The 21,825-nt window shown below is 40.2% G+C and overlaps 1 protein-coding gene across 2 annotated transcripts in view; it reads right to left on the bottom strand.

Moving 5' to 3' along the window:
* Window positions 1-3,980: 3,980 nt before the first annotated feature.
* The window catches only part of daw1 (dynein assembly factor with WDR repeat domains 1), a 70,945-nt gene continuing 53,100 nt past the window's right edge, over window positions 3,981-21,825 (bottom strand). The window contains exons 8-13 of one of the 2 annotated variants that reach the window (XM_072571749.1): window positions 19,308-19,414; window positions 16,285-16,387; window positions 14,157-14,271; window positions 13,177-13,253; window positions 5,386-5,548; window positions 3,981-4,551 (exon numbers count right to left, since the gene is read on the bottom strand). In XM_072571749.1, the coding sequence (XP_072427850.1) occupies window positions 4,517-4,551; window positions 5,386-5,548; window positions 13,177-13,253; window positions 14,157-14,271; window positions 16,285-16,387; window positions 19,308-19,414 (600 nt within the window). In that variant the 3' untranslated portion in view covers window positions 3,981-4,516. The remainder of the gene's footprint in view (window positions 4,552-5,385; window positions 5,549-13,176; window positions 13,254-14,156; window positions 14,272-16,284; window positions 16,388-19,307; window positions 19,415-21,825) is intronic. The other variant, XM_072571750.1, reaches the window with a different exon arrangement.

Raw genomic sequence — 21,825 nt, 5'->3', positions numbered from 1 at the left:
GGACTGGTGTTGTTCCTCCAAATTCTAGAACTTTTACCTCTCTTTTTCCTAATTGTTTTTTACATCTCTATGACTCTATGACTGTATGACCATAATGTATAGGAGCAGCATGAGGCCATTTGGCCCAGGAAGTCTGTTTCTCAACCCCATTCTCCTTCCATTTCCCTGCAGCCTTTGATCCCCTTACCAGCCAAAAACCTATCTATGTCTCTTTTAAATGTACTCAATCACTTGGTCTCCACAGCCTTCTGAGTCAATGAGTTCCACAGATTCACCACCCTCTGGTTAAAGAAATGCCTTATCTCTGTCATCCCTTCACTCTGAAGCTGTCTGTTTGAGTCCAAGTCTCTCCTCCTAGTGGAAACATCTTCTCCATGTCCACTCTATCCAGGCCTGTCAGTATTCTATAAGTTTCAATGGAATTCTCTCCTCATCCTTCTAAACTCCATCAAGTGCAGACCCAGAGTCCTCAACCATGCCTCATATGACAAGCCCTTCATCCCCTGGATCATTCTTGTCAACCTCTTCTTGACCACCACGAGCACTAGCACATCTTTTTTTAGATACAGAGCCCAAAACTGCTCACAGTATTCCAAACGTGGTCTGACCAGAGCCTTTTACAGCCTCAGCAGTCCATCTCTGATCTTGTATTCCAGCTAATGGATGCTAACATTGCATTTGCACTCCTAACTATCAAGTGAACCCAATATGTTAAGAGATTCCTGAACTACAGCTCCTAAATCCCTTTCTGCTTTGGATTTCTGAAGTTTTTTCCCATTTAAAAATAGTCTATATATCTATTCTTCCTAACTAAGTGCATAACCTCTCAGTTTTCTAGATTATGCTTCATCTGCCACTTCCTTGCTCATTCTCCTAAGTCCTTTTGCAGCCTCTTTGCTTCCTCAATACTACTTGTCCCTCCACCTATCTCTGTCTCATCTGCAAACGTAGCAACAATACCTTCAGTTCCTTCATCCAGATCATTAATGTGCAATGCAAATAATTTTGGTCCCAACACTGACACCTGTGGAACTCCACTAGTCACTGACTGCTGTCCTGAAAAAGACCCTTTTATCCTTACTCTCTGCCGATTCTCTATCCATACCAATACCTTGACTCTAACGCCACAAGCTCTTATTTAGCAGCCGCCTTATCATAGACCCTCTGGAAATCCAAACAGATCACTTCCATTGGCTGTCCAATGTTTAACATGCTTGTTATCTCCTCAAAAACCCTGCATCTCCAAGTACTCTGCAATCTCATTAATAATACGCTAAAATCTTACGAACGCCCAAGGTCAGGCTAACTGGCCTATAATTTCCTGTCTTCTGCCCCTTCTCTTAAATAAAGGTGTCACATTAGCCATTTTCCAGCTCTTTGGCACCCTCCCTGACTCCAGTGATCCCCAAAAGATCACCACCAATGCCTCTACAATCTCCTCAGTGATGTTCTTCAGGACGCTGGGTGTGGTCCCTCTGGTTCAGTGATTTATCGACCTTTAGATGTATCAGCTTCCCCAGCACCTTCTCCTTAGTGGTGGTCACTACAGTCACCTCTGCTACCTCTCTTGAAGTTCTAGTATGCTACTGGTGTGTTCTGCTATGAAAACTGATGCAAAATACCTATTCAATTTCTCAGCCATTTCTTTATCCCCCATCAAAACATCTCCAGCCTATTTTTCAGCAGTCCAATGTTCACTCGCCTCTCTTATCTTTTATACATCCAAAAAAGCTCCTGCAATCTTTTATATTACGAGGTAGCTTAATCTCATAGTTCATCTCCGCCGTTATTGCTTTTTAAGTTTTCCTTTGCTGATTTTTAAAGGCTTCCAATCCTCTGGCTTCCCACTAATTTCACCATATTGTATTCAAAACATATGACATATTGTTTACTGAGGAAAGGTATATCATCAATGACTTACCAATTATAGTAAAATTCAGGTACGCATCATGAACATTGAATTTTGTATTAAACACCATAACGCTCAATCTGTTTATCAGCTATCTCGGCATTTAAGTCTCTGAGGCTGACATCATCATATTTCAATCTGGTTATGCCCATTTTCCAAGGGTCTCTGATTCAATATGCATAAAGCATAATTTCTACCAATCTTTTATGAGGCAAGTCGATGACTGTTGTAAGACTAAAGGCAGGAAATCCCAACCCTGTTGCACAATAACCATCTGGCAAACTGTGCCAATGTGCCTTCTATTCACCCTGGAAACTTGAGTAGGATTAGTGTTAGATTCTTTTGCCCATAATGGCTCTGATCCTGCTCCTATTCTTCTGTATGGGTGAATGTAAGCAAAACCTACATTTATCAAACACTTTTCACAACATCAATGTCTCAAAGCACCTTGGAAGTTCTTGTGAAGTATAGTCAGTATTGCAAAGTATAAATGCAGTATGCAGCCAACTTCTCAGCATAGCAAGCTCCTACAAACAGCAATGTAATGCTCAGAAAATTTTATCGGAGAGGATGTTGACTAAGGTGATAAATATTCATCAGAATACCCAAGGTTAGTCTCCTGCTTTTCTTTGCAATAGTGCTACGGGATCTTTTACATGTACCTGAGAGGTAGGCAAGGCTTCAGCTTAATGTCGTATTCAAAAGATGATGTCGAGGAGCTGGTGTTGGACTGGGGTGGACAAAGTTAAAAATCACACAACACCAGGTTGTAGTCCAACAGGTTTGTTTGGAAGCACTTGCTTTCTGAGTGCTGATCCTTCATCAGGTGATTGTGGAGCAGAAGATCATAAGACAGAACTTATAGCAAAAGATTACAGTGTCATGCCTCTGAAATGAAAGATTGAACAAACCTGGATTGCTGTTATCTTTCATCTTTTAGAATGGGTTACAGGTTTCGGTTCATTAATATGTAAATCCCAGAACTTCTTTTAAGTTAAATCGACTTAAAGTGACTTGTTCAACCTTGCATTTCAATTGCATGACACTGTAATCTTTTGCCATAAATTCCATGTTTTATGATCTTATGCTCCACAACCTCCTGATGAAGGAGCAGCATTCTGAAAGCTAGTGTTTCCAAATAAACCTGTTGGACTATAACCTGATGTTGTGTGATTTTTAACTGTATCCAAAAGATGGCATCTTTGACAATGCAGCATTCTGTCAACACTGCATTAGTCTGCCAAACTAGACTTTTGAGCTCAAGTTTCTGGAATGGGACTTCATTCCAGAATATTGTGACTCAGAAGCAAGAGACCTAGCAACCAACTGAGTGATGGCTCTTTTTAAAAAGTTTTTCAAACAATTAATTGAATTAGTGAGTGTGTCACAGAAGAACATTTAGTCTGAAAAGGTCACTGATGCTCAGGAAAAGGCTTCAATCAATCTTTTGCTTCCTGATGCAGTTCAGCCAAATTCCAGTAGAGGTAAGCACTAACAGTGTTTTTTTTATTGGAATAATTCGTTGTGATGTAGAAAAATATTACAAACATTAAAATGTAGCAAGAGTTCCTTTGCAGTTGCCAAAGATAATGTAGTTCCAAGTCTGCCTCCCTGTACAACTGTGATTAATTTTCCCATTCTATGAAGAAAACAAGAAAATAAATTGTGTGCATTTCTAAATATTGAAAAATTAATGTGCAGCAATAAAAATATCAATGTTTGTTTTCGATGACAACATTGCTATGAATGTGGGAAGGACCAATAAAGTTCATCTTCAACCTATCACATGCAACCATTGTGCTTTTACAATGCAGAACAAATGCACACTCTTAAAATTGGCCCTCAGTTGGTGACTATACATGAAGGGAAGCTGTGAATGAGTTCCTTGTGATTTTCCACTTCTTAATTTTAAGACTAGGAAAAGCCTGTGATTTGTTACTTAAATAGCTGGTAAGCGAGATTCCCTGCTGGAGCATGCATTCATAAACATTGAATGTCGGTCGTAACTGTTTTCTAATTAGCTTTGGATATCATTGTGGGTAGGATTAAAGAAGACAGCATGACATCTAAATGAAGAACTCCTAGTTATATTTTTATTTTGTAAACAAATTGAAGAAGGTTTGGATGGTTAGCTACTAAGGCATAATACTTCAGAGTAATTGTGGTACTTTATAAAAGTATTGAACTTATTTGCAATAACTCATAATGATCAAACACTATCAAATATAGTTTTTTAATATTTGCAAATTTTAGAACTGTTAAAACATGTATTAACCACATTGAAGCTTTAAATTCTAACGAACCTTGGTAAAAAGGAAAAAAAACCAAATTGTTGTGGTTTTAGAGCTTTGTTGCAGTTAGAAGTGCAGCTCATACTTTATCAAAGATGATTCTCGGCTGAGTTGACGTATCTTATTTGGTACTACTTTGCAATAACATTTTACATAACAAAGAAACTGAACATGTTGCTTTGATATTTTTATAGAAGTCCTTTGAGACGATAAATGTCTGAAATAGTATAGATTCTACTTTAGAACAACATAACAGCATTCTTCGATGTTTATCAGTGTGAATTTACAAAGTTAGCTTTCATAACTCCATCTTCATTCACCGCCATATTCTGCAAGTGTTATCCTTGCTTCCTGTATTACAACAAAAATAATAAAATCATTTTTCCTCCAGCAAAAAAAGCCAAATGATTTAAAAAACATTTAAGAATTAATAGTGGAAATCAAATGTATTCTTAAATAAATTATTTATTTTTTGAACTTGTACTAATTAATCTTATATTCAAGTTGAATACTGTCAGTAAACACTGGTCTATTCAGCTCACAGACCAGGCTGGTGACCCTGAATCAAGAACAATAAAAACCAAATTTACACCAAATGAGATACAATATTTAAAATATATATTTTATACATATTAGGTGGTGATTTGAAGGATGCAATCTAATAGAGAATTGATTAGTTTGCTTGTCTTAACTGGCTCAATGTAAAGGACCTGTCTTTCCACTACTGATCAAGTTCAGGTAAAAAAGAAAATGAAAAACCTGCATTTCTACAACACCTTTCATGACAACTAGATACCTCAGAACTAATGAAATACTTTTGATATGTAGTCACTTTTGAAATGTAGGACGTATTAGTGGATCAATAAAGGCGTACAGTTCAAACTTTCCTGCACCCTTAATTAGGAAAGAATCTTGTTGTGCTTTCTAGGGGCATAGGAAGGAGCAGAAATAAAAGACATTCTTGGAATCATCCAGCATATAGAGGCCATTCAGCCCATTGTGCCTGGGCTAACCTTTTGAAACAACTATCAATTTACTTCCCTGATCTGATCCCATAGCTTGCAAGGTTTTCTTTCTAAGTATATATTCACTTTCCTTTTGAAAGTTACTATTAAATTTGCTTTTATTATCATGACGGCAAAGAAATTAACATTAATATTATTCAATTATCATTTCATATAATACCTGTGATGATGGCGTTCCCTTCATAGTTAAAAGCACATGAGAAAATTTCATCAGTATGACCTTCTAACACCTGAAGGCACTGGCCTGTGCGAGGATCCCAGAGCCTGGATGTCTTATCAGAACTGCCTGTAAGAATGCGACTGCCCTGAGGATTGAAACAAATCTGACAAAAGTACTGCAACGTTAGAACAATATTGCATCCATGTGACTGCAAATAATAACATTGTCAAAAAGACTCTAGATTAACAATGGTATTTTTACAGTTAAAATACAAATGTCATCAAATCAACCACTTTTTTTAAAATCATGCCTGCTTGGCTTGGTTTGTGAAGACTCAAAGTGGATTTCTTGGAGCTGTTTTTTTTCCAAGCAACAAGTGTTGCTGTGTATGCCACATATTCCCTGCCTTACCCCCTATGTTCCCCCTAAACTGAGCACTTGCTTACTTCAAGGTTCCACATGGACCATGTCATTGACTTTAGGTTCTAAAAGTCCTGTCATGCAGCTGGGGAGAAAATTAGAAAGACCGCTGCTTAATCCCATAATCCTTGATTCCCTTACTGATTAAAAATCTGTCTCTATTCGTTTTGAGTATACATAACAATCCAACCTCCACATCCCTCTGTGGGAAAGAATTCCACAGATTCACTACCCTGAGACAAAACAAACGTTCATCCAAACTTTGTCCATGTTAATGTATTACCCCAAACCTATGAGCTTTTATAGAAACATAGAAAATAGAGCAACACATTTGATCTTTCAGGACACTGTTTAAGAAAGGTAGTAAGGACAAGCCAGGGAACTATAGACCAGTGAGCCTGATGTCGGTGGTGGGCATGTTTTTGGAGGGAATCCTGAGGGACAGGAGGTACATGTATTTGGAAAGGCAAGGAGTGGTTAGGAATAGTCAACATGGCTTAATGTGTGGGAAATCATGTCTCACAAATTTGATTGAGTTTTTTGATGAAGTAACAAAGAGGATTGATGAGGGCAGAGCAGTAAATGTGATCTATATGGACTTCAGTAAGGCATTTGACAAGGCTCCCCATTGGAGACTGGTGAGCAAGGTTAGATCTCATGGAATACAGGGAGAACAAGTCATTCGGATACAGAACTGGCTCAAAGGTAGAAGACAGAAGGTGGTGGTGGAAGGTTGTTTCTCAGACTGGAGGCCTGTGACCAGTGGAGTGCCACAAGGATTGGTGCAGGGTCCACTACTTTTTGTCATTTATATAAATGATTTGGATGTGAGCATAAGAGGTACAGTTAGTAAGTTTGCAGATGACACCAAAATTGGAGGTGTAGTGGACAGCGAAGAAGTTTACCTCAGATTACAATGGGATCTTGATCAAATGGGCCAATGGGCTGAGAAGTGGCAGATGGAGTTTAATTCAGATAAATGCGAGGTGCTGCATTTTGGAAAAGCAAATCTTAGCAGGACTTATACACTTAATGGTAAGGCCCTAGGGAGTGTTGCTGAACAAAGAAACCTTGGGAGTGCAGGTTCATAGCTCCTTGAAAGTGGAATTGCAGGTAGATAGGATAGTGAAGAAGGCATTTGGTATTCTTTCATTTATTGGTCAGAGTATTGAGTATAGGAGTTGGGAGGTCATGTTGCGGCGGTACAGGACATTGGTTAGGCCACTGTTGGAATACCTCCCCACCCCTTTCCACCTTCCGCAAAGACCGTTCCCTCCGTGACTACCTGGTCAGGTCCACGTCCGCCAACAACTCACCCTCCCGTCCTGGCACCTTCCCGTGCCACCACAGGAATTGCAAAACCTGCGCCCACACCTCCATCCAAGGCCCCAAAGGAGCCATACACATCCATCAAAGTTTTACCTGCACATCCACCAATATCTTTTATTGTATACGTTGCTCCCCGTTGCTCCCAATGCGGTCTCCTCTACATTGGGGAGACTGGACACGTTCTAGCAGAGCGCTTTAGGGAACATCTCTGGGACACCCGCACCAATCAACCACACCGCCCTGTGACCCAACGTTTCAACTCCCCCTCCCACTCTGCCGAGGACATGGAGGTCCTGGGCCTCCTTCACCGCTGCTCCCTCACCACCAGACGCCTGGAGGAAGAATGCCTCATCTTCCGCCTCGGAACACTTCAACACCAGGGCATCAATGTGGACTTCAACAGTTTCCTCATTTCCCCTTCCCCCACCTCACCCTAGTTCCAAACTTCCAGCTCAGCACTGTCCCCATGACTTGTCCTACTTGCCTATCTTCTTTTCCACCTATCCACTCCACCCCCCCCCGACCTATCACCTTCATCCCCTCCCCCACTCACCTATTGTACTCTATGCTACTTTCTCCCCCACCCCCACACTCCTCTCACTTATCTCTCCACCCTTCAGGCTCTCTGCCTGTATTCCTGATGAAGGGCTTTTGCCCAAAACGTCGGTTTTACTGCTCCTCGGATGCTGCCTGAACTACTGTGCTTTTCCAGCACTACTCTAATCTAGACTCTGGTTTCCAGCACCTGCAGTCCTTGTTTTTACCCACTGTTGGAATATTGCATGCAATTCTGGTCTCCTTCCTGTCGGAAAGATGTTGTGAAACTTGAAAGGGTTCAGAAAAGATTTACAAGGATTTTGCCAGGATTGGAGGATTTGAGCTATAGGGAGAGGTTGAATAGGCTGGGGCTGTTTTCCCTGGAGCATCGGAGGGTGAGGGGTGACCTTATAGAGGTTTATAAAATCATGAGGGGCATGGATAGGGTAAATAGACAAAGTCTATTCCCTGGTGTGGGGGAGTCCAGAACTAGAGGGCATAGGTTTAGGGTGAGAGGGAAAGGATATAAAAGAGACCTAACAGGCAGCATTTTCACTCAGAGGGTGGTACACGTATGGAATGAGCTGCCAGAGGATGTGGTGGAGGCTGGTACAATTGCAACATTTAAAAGGCATCTGAATGGGTATATGAATAGGAAGGATTTGGAGGGATAATTAGCCAGGTGCTGGCAGGTGGGACTAGATTGGGTTGGGATATCTGGTTGACATGGATGAGGTGGACGGAAGGGTCTGTTTCCATGCTGTACATCTTCCTCTGGCAGCTCACTCCTTACACGAATCTCCCTCTGTATGGAAAAGTTGCCTCTTAGCTCTCTTTTATATCTTTCCCCTCTCACCCTAAACCTATGCCCTGTAGTTCTGGACTCCCCCACCCCATGGAAAGACCTTGTCTCTTTACCCTATCCATGCCCCTCATGATTTTATAAACCTCTTTAAGGTCACCCCTCAGCCTCCAACACTCTAGGGAAAACAGCCCCAGTCTATTCAACCTCTCAATGTAGCTGAAATCCTTCAACCCTGGCAACATCCATGTAAATCTTTTCTGAACCCTTTCAAGTTTCACAACATCCTTCCAATAGGTTCTCCTCATGTCAGTTCTAGATGGTCTATCCCATTGCCTTAAACTGTGACACCTAATTCTGGTCCTCATAGTCATTGGGTACATCCTTGCATTTCACCTGTCTAGTCCTACTAAAGTCTTCTATGAGATTCCCCTTAAATCTTCTAAACTCCTGTGAATGTAGTCCGAACAAATATATCCTTCTTCACAGGTCAGTTCTGCCATTTCATGAATCAGTCCGGTTAACCTTTTTTTGCATTCCCTCCATAGCCAGAACACCCTTCCTCAGATAAGGAGACCAAAACTGCACAAAACACTCCAGGTGTGGTTTCACCAAAGTTCTGGACAATTGCAGCTCCTGCTCCTGTACACAAATCCTCTCACTTTAAAGGCCAACATATCAGTTTCCTTCTTCACCAGCTGCTGCATGTATGACGGGTGTACAAGGACATGCAGGTCTTGTTACACCTCCTCCTTTGCCAAATTATCATGACTTATATATTAATCTGTGTGCACTACCTTGTCAAACACTATTTAGAAATCAAAATATATTACATATACTGGATCCCCTTTATCTATACTGCATGTTACCTCCTCAAAGAATTGTAATAAATTGAAAGAAAATCTTCCCTGGGACTTTTAGAGAGATCAAAAAATGTAAACGTCACCATTACTCAGTCATGGCATTTACACTCATTTATTAATGCTGAAATAAAGATTTACACGGGATTAAAAACTACTTCAAACATTTGAAGGTTAAACAGCTCTAAAACTTCAAGGCAATTGTGCAGAAATATTGAACAAACAACATATGGGAAACAATTATCTTGAGGATAATGGTGTTAACTGAAATCATTATCCTACGTCACTGGCCGTAATATCTTTACTTGTGCCACCAACTGATACACACATGGCTGCAAGAATGAGAAAAGTCATACGTAATAGTCATACTATGCAACACCAATAAGCATTGTTTTCATTGTTATCCCACTTCATGACATTTTTTCATCACCATTAATTAATTGCTGCTGTTTCATAAATAATCTTGTTTTTTTTAGTATTGTAAATGAGACAACAGGAAGAATTTTAATGTAAAAGATGAGTGGGTTATGTATGATTAACAGTATTGATATTATGTTGTGGAAATGATTTGGAGATGCCGGTGTTGGACTGGGGTGTACAAAGTTGAAAATCACACAACACCAGGTTATAATCCAAAAGGTTTAATTGGAAGCACTAGCTTTCAGAGTGCTGCTCCTTCATCAGGTGGTTGTGGAGGATACTATTGTAAGACACAGAATTTACAGCAAAAGTTTACAGTGTAATGTAACTGAAATTATACATTGAAAAATACCTTGATTGTTTGTTGAGTCTTTTATCTGTGTGAATACCATGATAGTTTAACTTCTTTCATGTGTAAATCACAAAACATTTTTTTTAGAAGTTACATTCTCAGGTTAACTGTAACAATTGGTTACCCTTCAGCTAACACTAATTGTTACAGTTAAACCCACTCAAAGTTTTGCTATAAATTCTGTGTCTTACAATTGTGTCCTCCACAACTACCTGATGAAGGAGCAGCGCTCTGAAAGCTAGTGCTTCTAATTAAACGTATTGGACTATAATCTGGTGTAGTGTGATTTTTAACTTTAATGTTGTGGAAAGACTGAGAAGCCAGCAGCAACCCAACGACTGATTGAGCAGCAGTGCCTCAGGAGAATCAGAGTTTTCTTTCAGATGATCATAGACATTTGCAGTCTCCTAGAACAAAATCTCCAGTTAAGTGGATCAGAAGGTCATGCAAAACTAGGGCCTGTCAAAGTCACCACCACATTTCACTTTTTCTTGCCTCTGTCTCCTTGCAGAAATCTGCATGTTATATTTTCAGTCTCACAATATGGTGATGATCAATGTTTGACAGGACCTATACAAAATTCTCAACTGCTCTTTCCAGCCAGAATAAGTGGGTGCTTGCATTTGCCATACTGTCTAGCTCTACAGGACTATTGCAATCAAAGCACTCCAGCCACCTTCATACTCCGCTCTGAACCCATTTCGCCACCTCCCACCTCTTGTGCAAAGCAGTTCCACAATCAACAATTAGTCCCATTCAAAATTACCCATTGCTCATTTTTAACTCTTCACAAGACAGAGTTTGTTCTAATCAGTGTGAGAAAATGAGCAATTTGGGGAAGTGAACTAATCAAAATGAGCAGAAAATTGATGTATTAGCATTGTATTAAACAATAATGTAAATATACCTGTGCAACTACAATCTCTATTATTCCTTTCTCAACTATTGCATGTGGTGTTATATGTGTGACTTCAGTAGAGGTCGAGGCAGGCTCTCATTTCCTTGCTGTGACTGATCAATGCTCATGGTTGATGTCCTATTAGCTATGGAACCCTGCCAACAATTTCTAACTACATCCAGCCTTGGATTTGCAGGGTCAGCCATAGGAGTGTAGGAATCAGTATGTAACAGTCAAAATGAGCAATGTTAGGCAGCAATTGAGCAAAGTTCCCATGTTAATGTTACTCTCTTTATTTTTCCTCCCATAGACTTCTTTCACCTTTCCTCTAACAATGAACTGGCGAGCATTTTGTTGAATAGGCAAGTTTAAGTCTTCATCAACCCTGATTAATGTGACAAATTAAATGTGGAGTCCACTGAGCAGCATACATTTGGCTGAATGTTGGATTGATCCTCCATGAAAGCTACCAATCTTTCCATGCATGTAGATATCAGTACAAACACCAGGGCGTTCATACTAAAGACAGACTCTTCCAAAACGTCTCCAATCTTGCCTACTACAGCTAGACACTTTGTCAAAACCTCACTACTGCCTCAATGTTGCTCCAGAGATTTCCTCTCCACCAACAGTGCCGTGGTTTAGCCTTTGCATTCACAGAATAGAACTTGAGCATCCTGTGCCTTCCAATTGGAATCCTCATTAACCTTGTTTTTACCACCTGCTCCTGCTCACTTGTGATGTGTGAGATATCCTGTGAGTTCCCAGCAATCAACACTCCCCTTTTTTTTGTTGTATGCTGTCTATAAAGCTAAGGTCCTAATAATATTTTTGTCCGACTATGTACATGTGGTAACTTAAAAGTATTGACTTGTTCTCGGCCTTCATGGGAATGTCTGGTTTGGCTATATGCTTAAAGGATATATTGCTAACGAAATGTCTTGTGCTTCCACTGAAATGTGTGTATGAGCTGGTGAGCAGTGTGCAAAGTTTGAATCCTCAGCCTGAGTGAATATCTCCGAGGATTCTTCACCCTCTTCAAGTACCACCTTTATGGGACGCTGAACGGCCATGGAAGGTAAAGAACATGATTGTATTGTCAGAGGTAAGAGGGTGATAATTAATAATTGCACACCACATTTCAATGGCTTCTGATATAAAGTCACATTGAGTAGGTGTTGCATGCTATGTGGTTGTTATTCAATTTTACCACTGGTTAAATGGGAGATCCCATTTCTAGTGTTTGTCATTCCAAATTTTGGCTTGTCTTCAGCACCTGTTCCTCCATAGTTGTCATTATGGAGATGACTGGACAGCCATTTCCATTTATCTGCTTTTCTCTGGTTTCTGTGCTCTCTTCTATGGCAAGGAAGAAGAGACCTATAAGCATGTGAAATTTTTGAGAAGGTGGATAGACAACATTTGTGGCGGATCACTTTGAGAGATATACATAATACTATATTAAAATGATGATTAGTAGCTATGGTGCATGGTCATATGTGGATGCAGGAAGTGTCTTAGTAGGGAGGGTAGGCTGTGCATACAAAATAGGTTAATACAAAGAGTGATGTGCTGAAGTTGACTTGAAAGCAGAATAAGAGGGATTGTGAGAAGATGTAGATCAGGGCATACTTGAGTGTTGCCACTCACCATTCCTGCTTCGTTCAGGTCATTAAACGTTTTTTGGCACTTTATCCAGAGCATGGCAGCACTCTCCTGCTGCTGACCTCCTCAGCAGCTTCCTATCAGGGTTTCTTTTAATCTCCAGCAGATGTATTCCTGCCTGCAGCCATGCCCGCCTGCATCATTGTATGAAATTGAGTGGCCCAATCTTCCATCCTCAAAGAAACCAGTGGAGGAGAGTCAACAATTTGGAGAAACAGGAATGCACTTCTGTGGCCCACCAAAAAGCTTCTGGTTTATTGCTGCGTCTGAGCGCACCCAGAGACTAGACTGAATCGCTAGCTCTGTGTAAGAGCTTATCCATATTTCCAATGGATGAATTTAAGCGTCACTCCATTTGCAGACATGAGCAACATGAAGCCTGAAGGTAAATTTGCCTAATGAGCCAATATTTGAAGCAATTGCTCTGCCAGTTTTGGGCACAAGGCAAGTTACACTTATAATCTTATCTTTTATGGAATAATTCTCCAGCCAGTTTTCTTAAACTTACCTTGGAGATTTCTCCTTCATGACCTTCTAGCTTCACTATACATTTGCGACTTGCTGCACTATAAACTCTCGCAGTACCTTCAAGTAAAAAGTGAACATATTTAGCTTTATGAATTCTCTGGACAAATAGCATAAATGTATAAAAACAAATGCAATAAAAGCAAGAATATTTCTTATTGTTAATTGCAAATTAGATTATGACAAAATTCATAATTATCTACCAAAGATTAAGTCAAAGTATTAGCTGCTCCCAGGCTTCATCTGGCTTTTAGAAACAGATAGGGATTACATCAGAAACCAATAATAAACTTGAGTTTGCCCTCATCCAAATTTCTGTTCCATGCATTCTTTTTCATGCTGCAGGTTCAAAGGCATTGTCACAACTGCTCCCATACTTTTATGTGGACAGACAACCTAATCTTCCGACATCACTAAGGATGCAGCAATACTCAATGAAAAATTCAGCCAAGCACCCCTAAAAAACACTAGAGTACTTTCAGATACTTTGCAATGAAACTACGTTTTTGGAATTTTTTTTCAAGATGCCTGGCCCTTTCAATAACGCTGCTGCGTACTCACATACTCTTTTCTCAAGAGTGAACATGTAGGCATAACCAGGATGGCTTTATCTAAAATTGGAATCCTGACATCACTTGTTGGTTACGTTGTAGAGTCAAGATAGTGCCAACTCGTGTTCAAGAGAACAGAGGGAATGTTATTGAGTGTGCCTTAGGCAATGGAGGGCTCCAAGCGAGCAATGCAAGCTGACGTCCACAATGCAGCTTTTCCTCAGAAAAGCAGGATGGGCTTTTACATTATAGTCTGATCTCAAATATATCACATCATCTTCTGCATTCTACCTTATAAAATTTGTTACACAGTCTAAGTGATTATATTCCACTGAAAAAGGGGCAACACACAAAATAAGTAGAATGAACACACTTATTCCTTTTTTATGAATCCAACTATTAGTGTACCTACCATCAGCTGATGCAGTCGCTATAAGCTGCCCTGTGTAATCAAAGCAAACATCCAGTACTTCATCTTCATGTCCAGACAATGTTGCCACACATTTTCCACTGACAGCATCCCAAAGCTAGAGAATAATCAGCAGTCAAGAATCAAATTAATTAATTGCTGAATGCTTGTTTAATGAAAGAAATACAAAATTTCTTGTTCTGCACTTCAACTGATGGAGCAGGCAGTTAATCTGCTCAAAGGTTTTGCCAATGCACCAGCAGGTACATAAAATGGCTTAAAACTGAAATTTCAGAAGATAGGGTGGAGTGGGTCATCATTAACTATACCATTTCCATGCCAAGAAACATGACTGGAGCAGGGCCGTCAACTATACTGTTCAGGTCAGTTCATTTCAGGAAAAGAAGCCTGTGCTAGACCCTTCAATAGCACATTCAAATGTCTAATGCCTGTTCAGTGGCCACTCTTACCACATGACAAATGGTTCAATCAAATTTCTGATCAGTATTATTTCAGGTGAACTGCAAGGAAGGCAAATGGATGCCTAAATTAGGACTCAGGGCAATCACCTTACTCTTGGAAAACGGAACAAGATCCAATTTCTACCTCTAACAGTTCTATACTATGATATATGGGACAATTTCTTCTTTCCCTGACTACCATCAAAAATCACTTCATGATAACGCAAAAACATAGGACCACAGTAACATTATGATGCAGGGTTCAGAATTTACACTTTTCTTATCCTCGGTTTTCATTTGATACACACCATTCTCTCAGAAAACTAGCAACCTACACTCTAGGTTCCAGCAATACTGCTGGAAGATGTACTAGAGTCTGCATGAAAACTTCTTGCATATTCATGCTAATCCCATGTACAACACTCTGATCAATGTCAGGTGTCACCATAAGAGAAAACTGCGGATATGAACCTATTCTTAGACTCCATATGATACAGCAAATTGGCAGGGATCTGCTATGCCAATAACTGCCATACTTAACCTATAGTTTCTAACACTTATGGTTTAAGAGAAATCATTAATCAAATAAAATGGCAGAAATTAAATGATAGGAAATACCTTTAACAACCAAAACTTGTTTTTATAAAGCAGCATTAATGTAGTAAAACCTTCCCAAAGCCCATCACAGGATTATTACCAAATTAAATTTAACAGAGAGGCACAAAAATGGTTACCAGACAAGTGACTTAAAGACTGGTCAAAGACATAGATTCTATGCAACGACCTAACGAAATAGACCTAATGGAATAATCAAGTGGAAAGAGTTGGGAGAGGAATTCCTGAGCTTAACTGAAGTAACAGTGACTAATGGGGAAAATGTAAAAATTGAGGACATGCAGGATTTGCAGGAATAATCAGAAGATTGTAGGACTAGAAGAGATTACAAAAGTGAGAATAGGCAAGGTCACTGAGGAATTTAAATACAAAGATGAGAATTTTAAAGATGAGACATAATTGGAATGGAAACCATGTATCTCAGCAAGAACAGGGATGATAAGTGATGACTGAATAGGATTTGGTGTGAGACCCTGATATTGGCAACAAAGATGTAAATGACATCAAATTTACAGAGATGGGAGACTAGCCTGGAAAAGATTAGAACTGTCAAAGGTGGGCTTAAACACGGCCTGAAAACGGGTTGAGCAGAAAACGATCAGAAGAAGGAATAATACTACAAAGTAAGACTTACTAATGGAGTCAGAAGTTCAGCTCAGGGTCAAATAGAATATTGAGGTTGTGAATTGTCAGTTCTAACCTCAGAAAATAAAGAGGAGCAATTAGTAAATCAATGGCTAAAGAAGCTGAGTTGATGCTGAGGAACAAAGAATAGAGCTGCAAACTTTCCAATATTTAATAGAAGAAATGCCTGGTTTCCAGTAATTGGTGTAGGAAATGCAGCATGGTAAATTATAGACAATGGAGGAAACTAGCCAGTGGTGGCAAGTTGCAGTTGGCAAAATCAGACAGCTATGCGATTTATTTTCAATTTCATTATATTAATTTTAAAAATGAGACAAACTTTTTAATTGAAAATTAAATTCAGATCCACAGTCTGAAACCAGTGTCATTTCCTTCATAAAGCTGTGAGGATCATTTAGTGAGTATCTTACTGTGCAGGTTTTGTCCATTGATCCAGTAGCAATGAGTGTACAATCCCAATTAAACTGTGCACTGCTGATCTCTCCTCGATGTCCAATCAGAGTGTGCATTCTCCTAATAGATCAGAGAATTAAAAACAGCTAGTTGATACTTTCTATATTGATCCAACGTGAACAAGTGTTAAACTCCTGTTGCAGAAAAGGAAGAATAGAAAAACGAATAAACAAATAAATTATTGGCCAAATAATTTTAAGTTACTATTATTCCGGGCTATAATACATGAAGCACTTAGTGAACACTTAGTGCTAAACAGGGTCAATCAGTATGGATTTCAAAAAGGAATTAATTTTTAAAATATTTGTTAAACTTAACTAATTTTTTTATGTACAAGGAAATATAATGAGTGATATTTGTGACTCTTCTTTTCAGAAGATAGAACATAGAACATAGAACATAGAACAATACAGCACAGAACAAGTCCTTTGGCCCTCAATGTTGCGCTGACCTGTGAACTAATCTAAGTCCGTCCCCCTACACTATCCCATCATCATCCATGTGCTTATCCAAGGATTGTTTAAATCTCCCTGATGTGGCTGAGTTAACTACATTGGCAGGTAGGGCATTCCACACCCTTACCACTCTCTGAGTAAAGAACCTGCTTCTGATATCTGTCTTAAATCTATCACCCCTCATTTTGTAGCTATGCTCCCTCGTACAAGCTGACATCATCATCCTAGGAAAAAGACTTTCACTGTCTACCCTATCTAATCCTCTGATCATCTTGTTTGTCTCTATCAAATCCCCTCTTAGCCTTCTTCTTTCCAATGAGAATAGACCCAGGTCTCTCAGCCTTTCCTCATAAGACCTTCCCTCCAGACCAGGCAACATCCTGGTAAATCTCCTCTGCACCTTTTCCATTGCTTCCACATCCTTCCTGAAATATGGCGACCAGAACTGTACACAATTTTCCAAGTGTAGCTGCATTAGCGTTTTGTAGCAGCATGATATTGCAGCTCTGGAACTCAATCCCTCTACCTAACACACCGTATGCCTTCTTAACAGCACTATCAACCTGGGTGGCAACTTTCAGGGATCTATGTACATGGATCCATGATCACTCTGGACATCCACACTACCAAGAATCTTTCCATTGACTCAGTACTCCGCCTTCCTGTTATTCTTCACAAAGTGAATCATCTCAGATTTTGCTGCATTTGCCACCTCTCAGCCCAATTCTGCAGTTTATCCAAGTCCCCCTACAATCTGTAACATTCTTCCAAACTGTCCACTACTCCACCGACTTTAGTGTCATCTACAAATTTAGTAATCCATTCGCCTATGACTGCATCTAAGTCATTTATAAAAAATGACAAACAGCAGTGGTCCCAGAACAGACCATTGTGGCACACTACCAGTGACTGGACTCCAGGCTGAATATTTTTCATCAACCACCACTCGTTGCCTTCTTTCAGAAAGCCAATTTCTAATCCAAACTGCTAAATCACCCTCAATTCCATGCCTCTGCATTTTCTCCAACAGCCTACTATGTGGAACCTTATCAAAGGCTTTACTGAAGTCCATGTATACCACCTCAACAGTCCTACCCTCATCTAAATGCTTCGTCACCTTCTCAAAAAGCTCAATGAGGTTTGTGAGACACAACCAGCCCCTGACGAAACCATGTTGACTATCTAAAATCAAATTGTTGCTTGCTAGATGATTATAAATCTTATCTCTTATTATCCTTTCCAAACCTTTCCTACAACAGAAGCATGGCTCACTGGTCTATAATTACCTGGGTCATCTCTAATGCCCTTCTTGAACAAAGGCACAACATTTGCAATCCTCCAGTCCACTGGTGCTAAACCTATAGACAAAGATCATTGCCAAAGGCTTTGCTATCTCCTCCCTAGCTTCCCAGAGAATCCGCGGATAAATCCCATCTGGCCCAGAGGACTTGTTCTTACCTTTCACTCCTTCTAGAATTCATAACACCTCTTCGTAACTAACCTCGATCCTTTCTAGTCTAATATCTCGTATTTCATTCTTCTCCTCTACAATAGTCTCCTTTTCCTGAGTGAAAACCAATGAGAAATGTTCGTTTAGCACCTCTCCAATCTCCACAGGGTCCACACTCAACTTCCCAGTTCTGTCTTTGACTGGCCCTATTCCTACCCTAGTCATCCTTTTATTCCTCACATACCTATAGAAAGCTTTAGGGTTCTCCTTTATTCTATTTGCTAAAGACTGCTCATGTCTCCTCCTTGCTCTTCTTAACTCTTTCTTTAAATCCTTCCTAGCTGATCTGTAACTGCCATTGCCTCATCTGAACCATGTTGTCTCATCAACACATAAGCCTCCTTCTTCCGCTTAACAAGAAGTGCAATTTCTGTTGGAAACCACGGTTCCCTTACCTTATTACTTCCTCCCTGCCTGACAGGGACATACCTATCAAGGACATGCACTATCTGTTCCTTAAACCAGCTCCACATTTCCATTTTCTGCATCCCTTGCATTTTTCTCCCCCATTCTATGCATCCTAATTCTTGCCTAATCGCATTATAATTGCCCTTGTCACACCGATAACTCTTGACCTATGGCATGTACCTATCCCTTTCCATCGCTAAACTAAACGTAACTGAATTATGATCACTCTCACCAAAGTGCTCACCTACAACTCCTCTTTATTTTCTGAGGTTAGAACTGACAATTCACTAAGATGATTGAAATGTAATAAAAGATATGCAATATTAAATTAATGGAAATATTGGGACAAAACGAAATACAAGGGGATGGAAAAGTCAGTATGTCAGAAAAGTAGAGATAAATAGTTGTTTTTGCATTGATGGTATGTGGGTGCTGTTACAAACTAAAGGCTTATGCTGAAAGTATGTTTTCCATAATTTGTGCAAAAATATAAGACACTATAGATTACATTAGAAATAAAGAATTTTTATTTAAATGCTGTAAAGGTGTTCAAAACTTACAATATTAAAAGTGCAGACTGATGTTTCTGATTAAGCAGTTTACGCACCTGCCAGATCCCACATCCCACACAGAAACAGTATGGTCAAAGGAACCTGTGATAATCTTATCCCCTGTTGTATTAAATGACAAAGAGATGATTTCAGCTGAATGCCCCTGAAAGAGAAAAAAAAATTCATCAGAAAAGAATAACCTGTATTATTGAAGTGAAGTCACTGTTATGTGGACAACATGGCAATTAATCTGACAACAGCAAGTGCCACAAACAGTAAAGACCGAAAGAACTGCAGATGCTGTAAATCGGAAACAAAAACAAAAATTGTTGGAAAAGCTCAGCAGGTCTGTCAGCATTTGTGAAGAGAAATCAAAGTTAATGTTTCAGGTCCAGTGATCCTTCCTGAGAACCAAGATCTGATGAAAGGTCACCAGACCTAAAACATTTCCCTTCACGAATGCTGCCAAATGGAGGCCTGTGACCAGTGGAGTGCCACAAGGATCGGTGCTGGGTCCACTACTTTTCATCATTTATATAAATGATTTGGATGTGAGCATAAGAGGTACAGTTAGTAAGTTTGCAGATGACACCAAAATTGGAGGTGTAGTGGACAGCGAATAAGGTTACCTCACATTACAACAGGATCTTCATCAAATGGGCCAATGGGCTGAGAAGTAGCTGATGGAGTTTAATTCAGATAAATGCGAGGTGCTGCATTTTGGGAAAGCAAATCTTAGCAGGACTTATACACTTAATGGTAAGGTCCTAGGGAGTGATGCTAAGCAAAGAGCTCTTGGAGTGCAGGTTTATAGCTCCTTGAAAGTAGAGTCGCAGGTAGATAGGATAGTGAAGAAGGCGTTTGGCATGCTATCCTTTATTGGTCAGAGTATTGAGTACAGGAGTTGGAAGGTCATGTTGCAGCTGTACAGGACATTGGTTGGGCCACTGTTGGAATATTGCATGCAATTCTGGTCTCTTTCCTATCGGAAAAATGTGAAATTTGAAAGGGTTCAGAAAAGATTTACAAGGATGTTGCCAGGATTGGAGGATTTGAGCTATAGGGAGAGGCTGAATAGATTAGGGCTGTTTTCCCTGGAATGGCAGAGGCTGAGGGGTGACCTTATGGAGGTTTACAAATTATGAGGGGCATGGATAGGATAAATAGACAAAGTATTTTCCCTGGGGTGGGGAGTCCAGAATTAGAGAGTACTATGATTCTATGACTCTATCTGCTGAGCTTTTCCAGTAACTTCTGTTTTTGTTCCAACAAACAGTAATGTGATAAATGATCAGATAATGTTTAAAGTATTCTTAGTTGACATCAATAATTAGTAGACAAGCAGGAAGCTGGAAGAACACAGCAAGCCAGGCAGCATCAGGAAGTGGAGAAGTCAATGTTTCAGGTATAACCCTTCTTCAGGACTGGAGTGGGGGTGGAGGAGCTGCAGATAAAGATGGGTATTGGAGAGTTTTGGTTGTGGTGAGGTAGTGATAGGTGAACACAGGCAGTGGATAAGACCAGTTTGGTTGATGAGAGGAATGAATCCGGTTGGTAGCCGGAAGGAAGGGTCGGTCAGAGGAATGGAAGGGAGGAGGAGGGGCTGAAAAGGGAGTCAGGGGTGGAAGGGGAGGCTATTTGAAATTGGAGAACTCAATGTTATTTGAAATTGGATAACTCGTTCGGGCTGTAGGCTGCCCAGGCCGAAGATAAGGTGTTATTTCACCAATTTTCTGATTCACTGTGGCAATGGAGGACACTGAGGATGGGCATGTCGAAGAGGTAATGGGAAAGAGAATTGAAATGGGCAGTGACTGGGAGGTCAGGCTGGCCCTTGTGGGCCCAGCTGAGACACTCAGCAAAATATGCCCTGAGTTTCCGTTTGGTCTCACTGATGTAGAGAAGACCACATCGGGAACACTAGAAGCAGTAAAGTAGGTTGGAGGAGGGGCAGGTGAGACAGACCTGGGTTGTACCCACTTTCTATGTTCAGCTATCACTACCTCATCACTCCATCCAAAACCACCCCCCAAGCCCTCTTTATCTGCCGCTCCCCTTAACCCCACCTCCATCCTGGAGAAGGGTTACACCCAAAATGTTGACTTCTCCATCTCCTGATGCTGCCTGAGTTGCTGTCTTTCAACCTCCTGTTTGACTCTTTGGATTCCAGCATCTGCAGTTTTTTTTAAAATCTCTAACTGAAAGCTATAATCAGCCATGACACAAAAAGGGACCCATTAACACCATCTGAGGAAATAGACAGCATCATGGTTTAAAATCTCATCTAAATGATGGCAACAATTTTTTGGATCAATCAAAAATACCAATATCCAAAATTCTGGACAAAATCCTGGACTCTTCAAAACTTTTAAAAGGTGGCAGGAAATACATAACCTTGGCTAGAGACAAAAAAAACTGCAGATGCTGGAATCCAAAGTAGACAAGCAGAAGGCTGGAAGAACACAGCAAGCCAGGCAGCACCAGGAGGTGGAGAAGTTGATGTTTCGGGGACTGAAGAAGGGTTACACCTGAAATGTTGACTTCTCCACCTCCTGATGCTGCCTGGCTTACTGT

This window comes from Chiloscyllium punctatum, chromosome 6, assembly GCF_047496795.1.
Source record: "Chiloscyllium punctatum isolate Juve2018m chromosome 6, sChiPun1.3, whole genome shotgun sequence".
NCBI lineage: Eukaryota > Metazoa > Chordata > Chondrichthyes > Orectolobiformes > Hemiscylliidae > Chiloscyllium > Chiloscyllium punctatum.
The sequence above is the reverse complement of the archived record's forward strand: the minus strand, read 5'-3'. Positions and strand labels throughout refer to the sequence as shown.